General features: G+C 42.9%; 1 protein-coding gene across 1 annotated transcript; it reads right to left on the bottom strand.

Annotated features, from left to right (window-relative positions):
* Positions 1–2,612: 2,612 nt before the first annotated feature.
* On the bottom strand, positions 2,613–15,961 carry RSL1D1 (ribosomal L1 domain containing 1). Its single transcript, XM_024744550.1, has 9 exons — positions 15,817–15,961; positions 14,856–14,995; positions 12,663–12,801; positions 11,442–11,590; positions 11,253–11,354; positions 9,870–9,963; positions 9,659–9,784; positions 6,978–7,250; positions 2,613–4,848 (listed from the first exon to the last, which is right to left on the bottom strand). Exons 1-9 carry the CDS (start codon positions 15,913–15,915, stop codon positions 4,522–4,524), a joined length of 1,449 nt encoding a protein of 482 aa, XP_024600318.1. The 5' UTR covers positions 15,916–15,961; the 3' UTR covers positions 2,613–4,521.
* Positions 15,962–16,374: the final 413 nt, after the last annotated feature.

The raw sequence follows: 16,374 nt of genomic DNA, 5'->3' as shown, positions 1-16,374 counted from the left end.
ACCCTATTAGGTGATATTAAATATTGAATAAAACTCCCAAATGTGTATTTATATTTGTAAATGAGAAGTTTGAACTTGCTTCTGTGAACATAAATTTTTCTTATCAAAGCTGTATTGAGATATAATTCATGTAACATAAAATTTACCCTTTGCAAGTGTACAATTCAGTGGCTTTTAGTATTTTCACAGAACTTTACAACCATCACCTCTAATTCCAGGACATTTTCATCATCCCAGAGAGAAACCCTGTACCCATTAGTGGTCACTTACCATCCCCTCCCTGCCCCTGACCTTGGCAACCAATAATCTACTTTCTGTCTCTATGGCCTTGCCTATTCTAGACATATTATATAAATGAAATCTTACAATATATGGTTTTTGTGTCTGGTTTCTTTTACTTACCATAGTGTTTTCAAGGTCCATCCATGTTGCAGCATGTATCAGTAAGTCATTCCTTTTTGTGACTGAATAATATTCCATTGAATGGCTATGTTACATTTTCTTTATCCATTCATCAGCTGGTGAACATTGGGTTGTTTTCACTTCCTGTCTACTAAGAATAGTGCAGCTATAAACATTCAGGTGCAAGTCTTTTTGTGGACCTATGTTCTTAATGCTCTTGTGTGTATACAAAGGAATGGATACGGTAACTCTACGTATTAAACCCTTTCAGGAAATGACAGACTTTCCCAAAGCAGCCACATCATTTCATATTCCCACCTACAATGCAAGGATTGCAATTTCTCCACATCTATCTTGTTATTGTCTTTTGGATTACAGCCATCCTAGTGGTGTGAAGTGGTACCTCATAGTGGTTTTGATTGGTATTTTCCTGATGACTAACAATGATCATCTTTTCACGTGCTTGTTGGCCATTTGTATACCTTCTTTGGGCAAATGTCCATTCTGATCCTTTCCTCATTTTAAAAATTGGATCTTTTTATTACTGAATTATAAGTTTATGTATTCTAAATACACATTCCTTCTCAAGTACGTATTTCCTTTCATTCTGTAGGTTGCCTTTTCACTTTTTTAAAAAAAATTTTAATTTATTTTTGGCTGTGTTGGGTCTTCACCACTTTGCGCGGGCGTTCTCTAGTTGTGGCGAGCAGGGGCCACTCTTCATTGCGGTGCGCGGGCCTCTCATTGCGGTGGCTTCCTATTGCAGAGCACGGGCTCTAGGCACACGGGCTCAGCAGTTGTGGCACACGGGCCTAGCTGCTCCACGGCATGTGGGATCCTCCCAGACCAGGGATCGAACCCATGTCCCCTGCACTGGCAGGCTGATTCTCAACCACTGCGCCTCCAGGGAAGCCCCACCTTTTCACTTTTTTGATGGTGTTTTTTAAGGCACAGAAATTTTAAATTTGGATGCAGTCCAATTTTTCAACTTTTCTTTTAGCACTTGTGTCTTAGGTAGCATAGCTAAGAAACTACTGCCTTACCTAAGGTCATGAGGATCTACTCCTGTGTTTTCTTTTAAGCGTTTACATTTAGGTGTAGGATCCCATTTTATTTTCCATTAGTTGAAGACTGTCTTTTCCCACTGAATTGTCTTGGCACCCTTGTCAAAAATCAGCTGAGCTTAAACGCAAGAGATTATTTCCGGATTCTCTATTCCATTCCATTGTTCTATATGTCTGGTTCTTTTTCTAGTCCCTTCCTACGATCTCCACTAGCACTTCCTTCTAAAAGCATATTCTACATTTAAAACATTTGACAGACATCAAGAGAAGTTCCCTAGCCCCTGGGCCCACCTCCTTGCAGCCAAACTGTGCCCCTGTATCAAAATTCTGAGGATGCCACTCCACTAACCAGACTAAGGCATCTCTTGAAGGGCAAAGCTGTGTTTTGTGTATTAGTTTTTCAAATCTAGTACCTTGGCAGTTTGTAGAAACTTAATGGTTAAAGGGTATGTGGGTAAGTGGCTGGCTGAGTGAATGAAATAAAAACTTGGTAGCTCAACAGTTTTTGAGACTGTAAGGTTGAGTACACTGGAGGAATAGATTTTGAGGGAAATCTGTAATGAAAAGTTGATTGTTTGATTCACATAAGCTAACATCTTTTAGATAGCTAAGAGACATCTTTTTAGGTGAGTCAAAATCATACACATGCCCTATTTCCTGTAGCTTCTAGTATAGAAAATGCCCCGAGTTATACAAACAAGGATTAATCCTTTTAAGATAGTGTTAACTAAGATGTAGAATCTGGGATTAAATATATCCACCTAAATAATTTGCCATTTTCTCTCCAGGACCATTATACAGAAATCACTATAACCAAAATTTTATTTGTGGTCTTTTATCACATGCATTCATTCCTTTAAGATCCAAGCACTGATGAGGGCTTCTCGCATTTCTTAAAATCCTAATTGGGAATCTTGGCACTGCGACTACTAACACACTAATTGCAGGCAAGGAAAACATAGCAAATTTAAGAGATAAAAATGCAGGTATGCAGAACCTTCAAATATTTAATTAAATGACAACAGACTTCTTTGCTAATTAAACCCTAAACATCCATGAACTGAATGAAGTACATAAAGTGTTTCTGGTCTGGTGACAAGACAAAATGACTTAGCAATTTCTTTGCATTCAAATATTTCAAGACTATGAAATAAAATGTAACCTTTATTAAACACTTGGACAGTCTTAAATACATTCAAGGCATTTAAAATATTAAAATTTTCATGCTTATTACAGTTCCTAAAAAACAAATTAACTAAGATTCAATTATTTCTTCAGAACAAAAACGTGGCAAATTTCTCCCACCAGATCTGGTTTTGTCCATTAAATCTCTATGGCATGGAGGATGAATCCAGAAAACCCAGGGTTGACTTCCACTGAAACATAAGCCACATACTCTATCTCTTATCCCACAAAACAATGTAATTTACTGCACAGATTTCCAGTACTCCTCTTGGCCCCTGGATAGGCCATTATTGGCTCCCAGCCCTCACAGCCATGAGGTAAGGTGCCTCCCAAACTTAAGCCTTGGGAATCTAGCACCATGATGTGAACATTTTCATTACAATTCAGAATTCTCTCTAACTCAACTGTGGCCTTCAATTGTCAAAAAACTATCATCCTGCTCAAGAAACTTAAGTAAATCTGCTCTTTTCAACATAGAGAGCTATGAGAATTTCCACAGAGGGAAACTAGACGCACAGTGGAACAGGAAGGTAAACATCTGCTTCGTATTCAACAGGGACTAAGCTACAGGCCAAAGAACCACTGGGTGTTGCAAAATCTTTAGCTGGCTAGAGGATGGGATTAAAAAAACATACAGCTAACCCCAGAAAACTGTCATGGAGAGCACAGACTATATGATTAGGTAGGTAAGTTTGCCCTAAGCAAAGCAGTAGACTTAAATCTTCATCTTTGAATAAGTTAAGTTTCTATGGTAAACAAATCAATTACACTAAAACCCTACATTAAATGTAGTATACTCACTTTTACAAGCCGAAAAGGACAGGGGAATGAAAAACAAATTATTTTGTATTTCAGGTTTTCATGATTTAAAAAGCTGTCTCAACTCCTTGACTTGCTGGAGAACCATCTGAAGCTTTGATTCCTTTAGTCGTTATGTTCATGAACCCTAATTACCTTTGAAAGCATGCCTCACTTTGGCCTTTCCTATACTACACTGACTATGTCACTTACTATTAGAGATGTGTACCCCAATTCAAATGCAGGGAAAGGCCGAGTACCTGAAAAGTCACTTACTGTCTCAGGATATATTTGACAATGACCCAAAGTTTAAGAGTCTACTCTCCCAAGCTTCCTACCCTAGAGCTGTCACATAAAAATAAGTCTGTTTAGGGTGAGGAGGAATCTGGAGCAAGATGGAAAGGCTTATGGAAGACAAATATTTTCTTGCCTGCAGCGTTCAGGATTCGATCCAGTGCCTCTGTGAATGACTCCACGTTAATCTCCCCCAACAAATGTATGCGAACTCAGTGATCTGCAACCTTGGCTGATCACCATCTGGGTCCTGGAATCGATTATTTTAATTTCGATTCCAAGGCCTTTTCTAAGACCCATCTCAGCATGAGGGCCACGGCTGACTTGCATGCAGTGAGCCCATCAGTGGCCTGCAAACAAGCTTTGGATGTGTTTGCACAGATTACTGTGATGGAGCTGTCATGTGAACAAATGGCTTAAAGCAGATGAGGAAAGGGTCACATCATAGGCATTCAAGTGAAACCAACAAGACATGGGATGCCAATTTTACACTGAGAAACAAATGTTTACTTTAATAATAAAAGAGCACAACCACAGAGCAGCACTGTATTTTCCCTCTACTGCATTAGCAAATACAAAGAGCAATGAAATAAATGGATTTACCTCAAACTACTGGTTCTTACACCCATGAGCATGTGTGAGAATTACTTGTGGAGGTTTTAAAAACTATTTAAGTCTAGGCCTCACTCAGCGGTTCCAACAGGGGTCAGGACCCAGGTATTTTTTACAAGCTCTTTAGATAGCTCTGATGAGCAGCCTGCTGGTTGAGTCTCTGATTTTAGGTTGACTGGGGTACTTTGGGATTTTTGGGCCACTGTTTGGGGGTACGGGGAGCTTTTTTCGCAGATTTACTAGCAGTAGTGAAGAACTTGGCCTCTGGCTTTTTAGGAGTCTGTCTTGGGTCTTTTTTCCCCAGCGAAGAGGTTCTTTCTTTCTCCAACTCTTCTTTGATTCTTGCCTTCTTCCCTGGGCCTTTACCTGGGGTCTTGGGCTCCGGAGCTGTTGGGGTCTCCAAAGCTGGGGAGGCCTTTCTCTTCTTCCCATGAGGTGTGTTGGGACCAGGACTCTTCTTTGGAGACTTCTTTCCTGCAGCATCTTTTTGTGTCTAAGAAAAAGAAAAAAGTGGGTGTGGTGTGGGACAGGGACAGACAACTGATGATGTAACTCTAAGAGTCACTGTTTTTAAAATTTAGGGAACCCCTAAGAGGGAAACTGCAGCACGATGAATGAGGAATGGCTTTTTCCTCCTGCCTCAAAATCATTTTGAAAGGCAGCTGTACTCCACTATTAATGACTGTAAAAAGGAGCCTGGCACCTCCCTGGTCTAACCATCTTTCCTTACGGCTGGGGCTAAGGACTCCTAAAAGCACTGGGAGCACAGTGGGAAGACCTGTGACCTAAATCCTGACTCTTCTTCACCTCCAGTTGTAAATTCCTCGCATGTGGGTTACGGCAGGCGGTTCCGTAACAGTGTGTGTGAAAACCAACTGGGGTGCCTGTTAGCAAAAGGGGGGACCGTGTTCCAGACTGGAAATCCTGGATTTTCCAAGCACCCCAGATGATGTGGCTGATGATCCAAGGACAACATTCCAGCAATGGACTCTGTCCCACACAGAAAGAGGTTATATAGACAAAACAACCAACAAAACTTTGTTTTTGAGTTAACATAAAGCAGATGGAAAATTTGAAAAACATTGAAAATATAAAAAACAAAACTGATAACTTTACCACACAATATTAATATTATTCACTACCTTTTCCCCGTGAGTATGTATTTAAAAGCCAAGTATTATGCTCTTTCCTCAACTATCTCATTAGTATTTCCTAAGCACTATAAACTCGTACTAAACGTTATCTTGAAAAACTTTATAAAAACTACTGCAAGGGTACATAGCATTTTCTCACTTTTGCTTCTACAGTGAACAATGCTGAAACTTTCATACCTTTCCCCTCATCAAATTCCCTAGATGGGTTCCAAGGGCGTACACACTTCTACACTCTTTTTTAGGCCTCGCCTCGTCGCTTGTGGTATCTTAGTTCCCTGACCAGGGATCGAACCCCGGCCCCTGGCAGTGAAAGCGCTGATTCCTAACCACTGGACTGCCAGGGAACACCCAACACTTCTACACTCTTGATGCGTATCACCCACCCAGGAAGCTATGCTTTCCACTCTTTAATTTCCAACACATGACCTGCCAGTCCCATTGTAACAAATACAGCTTACTTTTTCTAGAAACAATTATAGTGCCTACAGTTAATACACTGATCAACATTAATTTCAAGTATCTTAAAAAGAAAACCTCACTAGCAGCTTGGGGACACTGTAAAAGGAGTATTTCACTAGCAGAGGAAAATTATAACTCCGTTGAAGATGTTAAGGATTACTGTGAGGAAAAACTACATAATCGGTAAAGTGCAGTAACAGCCCTGGGTTGACTCTCATGGGCTGTGCCGAGGGGCCATGAGTCTCATGCACACACGGTGAGGGCAGCCCTCTACTCTTAGGGACCCATTTCTCTCCTTATTTTCAAGAGGTCTCCCCCCAATATTTGGATAGATACTATGAGTACGAGCAAAAACATTATCAAAATGGGAATTCCCTGGCTGTCCAGTGGTTAGGACTCAGCGCTTCCACTGCCATGGGAACGCGGTCGATCCCTGGTTGGGGAACTAAGATCCCGCAAGCCTCGTGGTGCGGCCAAACAAACAAAACAAAAACAAAAAACATTATCAAAGCACCCCAAAACAAAAAAACTCAGTTCCTTTAAATCACCTCCTCTGAAACCCATGAAGTCAGATTTCTGTAAGAACCATTCAGGGTGGGGTATTTGAAAGGTTTCAGAGGCAGAATCCAGCACCCAAGTTTCCCTTGGTAAATTTTCTGAAACTAATTATGTGGTGACTGAGGACTCACCTTCAGAAACTGAACCTGCTTTTCAAAACCACAGGCAATGTTTAGAATTATTAATATGGCCAGGTCTCCCTTGATTCCAAGGTACACAAAAGGCTGTGCTGACTACACATCGCTTCACTATTTAGGAGGGGGATAGAGTCAGTCAGGGGTTCTTGGGATTTACCCTAGTATTTTTCATCCATGACTTCACAATCTCTGGCAGAACAGATTTTTATAAACGATGCCTCCCAGCTGCATAGCACTTCCCGTCCCTCACCAAGTGCCTGCCTGGCACACGGAGCCCTAAATCCATGATGGATATTACATATTAATGAAAATACCTCTACGCTTCTTGCAGCTGGAGTTTCCTTCACTGGTACCAGCAGTGGGATTTCATCTTCAGACTCGTCTTGAGCTTTAGGGAGGGTGCTCACCCCACTGGTCTCCTTCTGGGGTCCAGGGTCCTGGGCTGGAGCACCACCAGTTTTGGGGGCTGGTGCATCTGTAGTCGGGGCTGGTGCAGCCTTTCCAGCCTGTTTCATAAGCTTCTTGTTTCCTTTCTTTTCCTGCTGTCTTTTAAGACGTTCTTTCTTCTTTTGGCTTTTCTTTGATACCTACCAAAAAAAAAAAAACAAGCATAATTTTAATGGGGGACCCTTTTGTTGGTAAATATATGGCACAGACTTAGCACGTGCAGTCAGGTCATCCACAGGATCCCTGAAAGGGCCTTGACCTGTACAAGATCCAAGCACATGAGTCCCATCGCCAGCACTTGAACCCCAACTCTGCTTTGCCGCAGAGTCCCAGCCAAAGATGCATTTTATGTGGTAAATTATATTCAGAATCTGGGTATCTGAAGTGTGCAATCACCAGCTCTGTGGAAGTCAACCTCATTTACAGGCGAGTTACGAATAATCCAGAATTGTATAGTATGTGATGTGTTGAACTTCCATATATGCAGGTTCCACATCTGCAGATTCAACCAAATGTGAATCAAAAGTATTCAAGGGGGCTTCCCTGGTGGCGCAGTGGTTGAGAGTCCGCCTGCCAATGCAGGGGACACGGGTTTGTGCCCCGGTCTGGGAAGATCCCACACACTGCGGAGCGGCTAGGCCCGTGAGCCATGGCCGCTGAGCCTGCGCATCCGGAGCCTGTGCTCCGCAACGGGAGAGGCCACAACAGTGAGAGGCCCCCGCACCCAAAAAAAAAAAAAAAAAAAAAAAAATTCAAGGGAAAAAAAAAAATTCCAAAAAGCGAAACTTAAATTTGCTGCACTCTGACAACTATTTACATAGCACTCACACTGTATTAGTCATAAGTAATCTAAAGATGATTTAAAGGGTGTCCAGTGATTAAGACTCTGTGCTCCTGGGAGTGCTGGGGGCCCGGGTTCGATCCCTGGTTGGGGAACTAGATCCCAGATGCTGCAACTAAAGATCCCGCATGAGGCAGCGGAGATCCTGCGTGCCGCAATTAAGACCCGGCACAGCTAGATAGCTAGCTGGCTAAATACATAGATAGATAAATAAATATTAAGAATAAAAATATTATTTAAAGGATGCCAGAGAATGTGGTACAGTTTATGTGCAAATACTATGCTGCCTAAGGGGCTTTAGCACCCACAAATTTTGGCATCCGTGGGGGGGATCCTGGAACTAATCCCCCCATGTATGAGATGGGTAACTGTACATCTCCGTGAAGCTGCTACAAAAACAAAAAACCCTGATATTTTTTTCCTGCCTGAGTTTGTGGTTGAGAGTTAACACAGTAGCAAGTTTACATAGCTAGAGGTCCATTATCCTTACCACAGAGTACTGTTAGATAACATCTATAACTGTGACAAAATTCCATTTTAACCAGCAATTCCAACATTGTCACCAAGCCCTCAACTGAATCTGACAAGCAGCAAAAAATTCAGACTTCTTGTTTCCAGTAACAGCAGTTTATGTTATTTTGGATTATGAAAACAAGTAAAAAGTAGGGTAAAATATTAACAACTTTTTTCATAAAAGCACTGATGAGCTGATTACACTGTAAGAAATGTTTGCCCTGAGAGTATTTGCTGATCCCTAACTTTTAACAGCTGTTATGACTGGGCACAGGAGGGCAGGGGTGTGAAGTGGAGAAATCAAATCCTAATGTCCATACCAGGCAGGGATTCTAAGTAAAAACCTCATTACAATAAGCTGGGACCCCAATGAGTCGAACCCTCAGGACAGAGATGAACAGAGGGCAGAGCCGTGAGGATTTGTCACCGTGGGTGGATTTGAATCATTCAGGGAACCTCAAGCCTTGAGTGTGCTTCTAGGTGGTTCTGGGTTGAGAGTGCCCCAAGGTGCCTGGCTGCCATAAGTCTAAATCCTCTCGGGAAAGATCTTCATCCCACCCCTCAAGTTACTTCTACAAATAATTTTCCAAATGGACTATCCACGATACAGTCCACAATAACTAAGTACACAGGAACCAGCAGGTAGAGACAACCCGCTACATCACCAAGACGGCTAATGGTTTGAATTATCAGACAATAAAACAACTATGCTTAATGGGTTCTAAGAATTAAGACAAACTGGAAGACTATTTAGATAACAGGAAACCAAAAAAAGGTAACGATAATTTGAAAAAGAACAAAATACAGAACTTCTAGAAGACAAAAAATTAAAAGACTGAGTCTAAAAACTCATTGGACACATTGATGAACATGGCTGGAGAAAGACCAAATAAACTAGGAGATTGGTCCAGCCAATAGCAAAAAGTTCCATTTTCTCTCATGCGGCTTTCTGCAATATTACCAGCAGCACTGAAAACCTACAAACCAAAACCAAGAGGTATGCCAGCCTCATACGATCTTGAATTTCACCCATAAATAACCATGTATGAATACTGAATAGACTCGATTTCGGTTTTCCTCTTCCTCTCAGCTCCTCCTGACACTGCAAAGGCCCCTTCTGAGCCTTTGTTCTCTCTTCCTGGGCTGCGCTTACAGCCTTGATTACGCCTGCCTGGGATGTGAACTTCTACTAACCTTCTTCTTCTGATTTTGCGTGCGTAGTCCCCTGGCTTCACCACGACTGCTGACAAATGAAGAAAAGACAGGCAGGGAAACCGATCTCTCAGTCTTCACGTACAAGAGCTTCACGCTCTCCCACTTCTGAAACAGAGAGAAGAGTAACATCATTTGTAGGTGTTTTGTTCCTTTAAACGAACGGCCAATGGAAGCATCTGCGAGACCGTACCTCCGGCAGTTTCTGTGAAAGCCTTTCTGTGACGGCAACAACGTTTTCCACGATGTGCTGAACTTGCATCCCAGTGTGACCAATGCGGATGGTACTGAAATTTAATAAAGCATTAGACACAGAGAGCTGAAAAAATAACTTGGTTTTCAAAATACAGCATAAGCAGGTATGTGAGAAATACACAATCCTAAAAAAAAATTTTTTAATGTAAAATCACTGAAATCTTTAGGTTCTCAATTTATTTTAGAGGAAGATGATCATCCTTCACGTTCTAGAAGTGCCCTCCTCCTGAAATATGCCCTACCATCAATAGGTGATTGAGGAGCTGGCACCTGGAACCATGTGAGGCTGGGAGGGGCAGTGGGGAGGGCCAAAGGGAATTCCACCTTCATTCTGGAAAACACAGGTCACTGAGTCAGCCCTCAAGCTTTCCTGAGGGCAATTACCCCCAGCAGCCGCTGTTCTGAAAAGGACCACCCCCAGGAGGACTGCTTGCTACCTTTATAGCTCCACTGCCCTGACACAGCTGCCACCTCTAAAATGAACAGTTGCTCGTGTAATAGCGTCTTCTGGCCAAGAGCAAAACCATCCCCTCAGCTGAAGCAGAGGGCAGCCGCAAGCCAACGGGGAAGCCCAGAAATGCCCACTGCTCAGCCACTGGGTCCACTGGTCCTGGCAGCCCCCACTCTCCCCACCATGGGAGCGGAAAGGCAGGCTGGCTGTCGGCAGGATGAGTGCAGAATGAGGATGAGACGCGCTGATGCTCCTACCTCCCTCCAGACAAAGATGGGGTCCTGCCCATTCTGTGTGCCCACTGTCACTGACCTGCAAGTACACCCTGAACCAGGCTTATTCTCCTGTTTTCCTAAACATCTAAAGGTGCCCTGTACAGGGACTTCCCTGGTGGTCCAGTGGTTAAGACTCCATGCTCACAATGCAGGGGGTACAGGTTCAATCCCTAGTTGGGGACCTAAGATCCCACACGCTGCATGGCACATCCAAAAAATTAAAAAAAAAAAAAAAAAAAAGGTGCCCATCCAGTACAGTAAAAATCAGCAGACGTGCCTTTTAAAATTTAAGTTAGTTAAAATCAGGTAAAGTTAGAAGTTCAGATCCTCAGCTGTGGAAGCCATGTTTCAAGTGCTCAGCAGCTATCTGTGGCTCATTCTTCTGCATGAGACTACACAGCTACAGACCACCTCCACCACTTTGGAAAGTTCTAGGGGGCAGCACTGTTCTAGAGAACTGAATACTTCTAAAGAATGAATTTTAGTTTTAACAGAAGAGTCTGGTTTCATTAATACTATCTTATTTTAAAAAGTTTATAAAATCATTATTAAATATAAAATGAAACAGAGGCACACCTTAACGCCTTTTACCTACCTGCAAGAACCACTTTTAGAGATGTTTAAGACAGTTCCCCCTACACAGTCACTGATCTCTCTGGATAAATTCTTGGCCTGAAGGTTTACAGGTACTGGAACTCTAAAACAATACAAAGGCATTTACAGCAGCACATACACACCCGTAAATTTCACGCTACTAAAGTCTGGTCATTGCTGAGAAACTTACTTCTTTCTGTTGTAGAAATGTCTCCCGAGGTGTGAGGGTAAGAGGCGCCTGATTCTGGCGTCCGTAATGAAGAAGTCGAAACTACCCAAGAGGCGGAGCTTAGCTTCATAGGCTTTATATTCCTTTTTTAAAGTTCGGAGGGGGATAATCTAGAAAATGTAAAAACATGAATCTATATACAAAACAGAAACAGACTCACAGACACAGAAAACAAACTTATGGTTACCAAAGGGAGGGGAGGGACAAATTAGGAGTTTGGGATCAATAGATACAAACTGCTATACATAAAATAGATAAGCAACATGGATTTACTGTATAGCACAGGAAACTATACCCAATATCTTATAATAACCTATAAGAGAATATAATCTGCAAAATAAACAAAAAACCCTGAATCACTATGCTGTACACCTGAAGCTAACAATATTGTACACCAACTATACTTCGATAAAAAAGAGAGAGAGAGGAAAAAAAGGTATAAAAACAAAAAATTAAGAACCTGAACAACAACAAGAAGAAATACTGGGGCAATTTGTATTTGGATTTTAAAATGCCCTGGGGTCACAGTTTAGCGAACATGTGAGTATCTAAAACAGCACAGGCACAGGGGCAAATGAGTCGGGACCCTCAGCTAAAGAAACCGAACCAATGACTACAAAAAGGGGGAGGGGTGCCAAGTCAGAGGCAAACCCAGGATGCTCTGGAAGGAGAGAGAAGTGACACAACGGAGCAGCGTTCTATAAAATCTTCAAGATATAATCATTACTGATGCATGTGTTGAGCTTTTAGGTCAACATACCTCAACAGCCCATCTGTCACAGGGAAGAGGGAATATGCCCTACCTAAAGCCAGTGAGAATTAAATTAAAAAGAGAAAATTAAGTTAAAAATTAAATTCCTAGGAGAGAAACATGTACCAGGAATGTCACTTTAATTGAATCCAATCTTTTAGTTGTCTTGAAAATATTAACCTGCTCCCTACCTGAGAAATGTTTTTTTCCCCATAACATATTTTATTGAACACAACAGATCTAAAATACCATATTTAACTGTAATTTATAGAAATTATTTTATATTCTTTTTCCATATTAAATCCTTAAGATCCAGTATTTGTGTTACATCTTAATTCTGACTAGCCACGTATCAAGTGCTTAATGCCATGTGTGGCTAGCTGCCAGCATGATGGACAGCTTAGCATTGGTCAGTTACAGCTATTCATTACCTGAGAAATGATTTTAACTCCATGCTTGTTCAAAAGCTTCTTATAAAAACGTTCTGTCTGTTCGGGAGTTAAATTAGGTTCATCCTTGGTAAATAAACAGATATCTGCTAAATCTGATCGAATACCATGAGGCAAGGACCTGCAAAATACATGAGAACGAACCAACGAATAAAGCATTATAACTGATAACATGTATGTTTATATCCCACAGAATACACAATAAATTCACTGTCATTTCAATAAACTTCATTCATGCTTTTAAAGCAAATACACTACTGAGAACATTTAAAAATGTATCTAGGGCTTCCCTGGTGGTGCAGTGGTTGAGAGCCCACCTGCCGATGCAGGGGACATGGGTTCGTGCCCTGGCCCGGGAAGATCCCACATGCCGCGGAGCGGCTGGGCCCGTGAGCCATGGCCGCTGAGCCTGCACATCTGGAGCCTGTGCTCCGCAACGGGAGAGGCCACAACAGTGAGAGGCCTGCGTACCGCAAAATAAATAAATAAATAAATAAATAAATAAATAAATAATCTAGTTTTCAGTGGTACAGAGGAGAGATTTAACATTCAAATACTAAATCACCACAAATATCTGCAGGCCAAAACATCAACTAATATTTGGGATACAATTAAGACTTAAAATATAATCAAAGATACTCAAAATAGTTCCGCTGAGCCTGCACATCTGGAGCCTGTGCTCCGCAACGGGAGAGGCCACAACAGTGAGAGGCCTGCGTACCGCAAAATAAATAAATAAATAAATAAATAAATAAATAGTCTAGTTTTCAGTGGTACAGAGGAGAGATTTTTAACATTCAAATACTAAATCACCACAAATATCTGCAGGCCAAAACATCAACTAATATTTGGGATACAATTAAGACTTAAAATATAATCAAAGATACTCAAAATAGTGCACACGTAATTATTATTATTTTACGTGTTGCTATATAGGCATACGTACTACCATGTGCTAGAATAATCTAGTTTCATCAGGACAGTTCTGATTCAGAACTCTACCTTGCAGAACCCCCTGGGCTCCACAAACATAACTCTCAAGACCAGAAACAGAAAACGGAGCAAACCTACAGGGACCAGCAAACATGAATTATGTTGAGTCTCAAAAAGGTTTAGCTCACTTTCTAGGCCTACACGTTTTGAGGAAACATTTCCTCAGTTTAAAAAGAGAGCAATCCGCAGAAGCAGGACTTGGCAAACGAGATGGCAAGTGGCAGAAATCACCAAGAGGTGAGCAGTTGGAAAAACACTGCGGAGAAAGTAAGGGCTTTCCAGAAGCAAAAACTCGCCTGGGCAGAGGTATGGAATAAAGAATGCACCCAGATACATAAAGCAATAACTAAGGCAATCTGGCTGGTGCAGTTTGTGAGGATGAGTTAAGAGAGAGTCTGAGGGTCAAAAGGGTCTTTCCAATTTGTAGTCATTCTTAACCCCTATCACCCACCTTTATGGGGAAAAGAAAAAGAAGCTATCCCACACACTGCTTTCTATAGCACAGCTGGCTTTTTAACACCCAAGAAATGAGAGACTCCACAGAGAGGCAGGGTTACCAGACAGAATATAGGACATCCAGTTAAATCTGAACCATTTTTTAAGTATAATTATGTCCCCAACATTACATGGGACCTACTTATCTTAAAAATTGCTTGTATTTTTATTTGCTAAATCTGGCAACTCTGCAGAGAGGGCATCTCTCACCTACGAGTCCTAGCAATAAGAATGTGCTATCACCATGGGTTTTTTTCTCTTAGGAAATCACTGCCAAATTTTTAATTGTCTGTATAAAGGAGTGAGTTCAGGACCTCAGGAATTTTAGCTTGCAACTAGCTTGACGTGGAAAGATAACAGATCCTATGAAAATATGAAAGCTGTTTCATTTATTCTAACCTCTGTCCTCTCAAAAACCAGGTTTTCAGATTCAATAGAACAGCTTAGGTCAAACTGTCCACCAAACATCCAGAAAACTGGTGACATTTCTAGAAAACTTAAGCACATCTGAAATCTTAAAAAACTTAAGAATGTCTGAAGACCTATGGTTTTTGGGGGGCACAATTATTTCAACTCAAGTTATCCCGAGTTTGCAAAGTTTCCACCAGAAACTAAGCTGCCATTTGTTAAAGTTGCACGGAATGGCCAAGCAGATAAAAAGAGCAAAGGTAGAAAATCAGAACTTACAATCTGACCCTCAGTTCTTTACTTGGAATTTTCCATAATACCACCATTAAAAAGAAATTTTCATTCTCATTCAAAAGCAATCCATTTGCGTTTTTCCTGGATCTGGAATGTGCCAACAGAGCTTCTACTGCCTTTTTAATCTGCAAGGTGGAGATACACAAATAAATTACATCTCAATCGAATTTAAAACTTGCCCCCGCCCCAGAATTTGTCCCTGATAAATTTCTATTTTAGCAGGTAACCTCCACAACCGTATCCATTAGGATCCTGCAATTTGTAATCAGAGGAATGTAGCCACCTAAGCTAATAGCATCGTCTACAGAAACGAGCCTCTTCTAAATATAACATTGAGACAGAGAGAACGTGCTTCCCCTGCGCTGGATGATGAAGGCAGTAATACCAATAAAAGCGCAATACACCTGCATCTAGTATTTCCTGAGCGCTTATTATGTGCCACGCTCCCTGGCTACCGCGCTTTAGGTGCATCACCTCCTCTCAGAGCCCATTTTGCGAGGTTACTGAGGCTGGTAAAAATCAAGCGACTTGGCCAAAGTCAAAGGCAGGGAAGCACAGCCAGGTGGACCTCACCCCAGGATCCCAAGTTATACCTGCAATCCAACTCAAGATAAGAGACTTCCCTGGTGGTCCAGTGGTTAGGACTCCGCGCTTCCACCGCAGGGAACACAGGTTCGATCCCTGGTCGGGGAACTAGAATCCCGCAGGCCGCACGGAGCAGCCAAAACAAAAAAATCCAACTAAGAGAGCCAGGCCGCAGGGCTGGAGGAGGCGGGCGTCTACCCGCGAGTACAAAGCAGCGGGCGAGCCGAGGGCACCGCGAACGAGCGACCCTCCCTAAAGCTCCGGAGGCGCCCACACCGGCCCGAAGCCTGCATTCCGCAACCGCGCCGCCCAAGGCCACGGCCATCCGGCTTCCGAACGCTCCTCCCCAGAGGCCACTCACCTGCTCTTCGTCCAGCTGCTCCAGGCCGGCCGGGGTCGCTGGAGTCGAAGCTGAAGTTGCGGTTGAGGTTGACGGTGGGGTAGAAGCCGAGGCCTCCATTTCGCGTTCACCTCGTGGAGACGCGCATCCGGATCCCAGGAGCTGGTTCCTGAGGCGCACGCGCGAAACCAGGCCCGTAGCCGGAAGTCGGGGGGCGGGGACTAGGCCATCGAATCACTTCCGGGAGCGCGGGGTCGAGTCTCTGGGCGTTGCGCCGACAGAGTTTGGCGGGCGAAAGAAGACTGAGGTAGGTATTCGCCCCGCCTGCGGTCTGTCACTTCCCAGAGGGATTACTTCTCTTTCTCTTCTGTTCCTGGTGTCTGTGAGGCGCGGGGAGCAGCCTGGTGACATCTCGCTCTCACTCTTCCACCGAAGAAATCGAGCGCCCGGAGGCGGGAGATGAGGCCTGTCCGGCCACCCCGTGGGGCCATTTGCTGTCAGTGGACCCCCCGCGCTCGACTTTAGGCTGGCGGCGTGGGACGTGGTGAGCGCGAGGAGTGCGACCTCATCACCCACCTG

The sequence above is a fragment of the Neophocaena asiaeorientalis genome, unplaced genomic scaffold (assembly GCF_003031525.2).
Source record: "Neophocaena asiaeorientalis asiaeorientalis breed wild unplaced genomic scaffold, Neophocaena_asiaeorientalis_V1.1 scaffold91, whole genome shotgun sequence".
Taxonomy (NCBI): Eukaryota; Metazoa; Chordata; class Mammalia; order Artiodactyla; family Phocoenidae; genus Neophocaena; species Neophocaena asiaeorientalis.
This window is presented reverse-complemented; position numbering and strand designations above follow the sequence as displayed.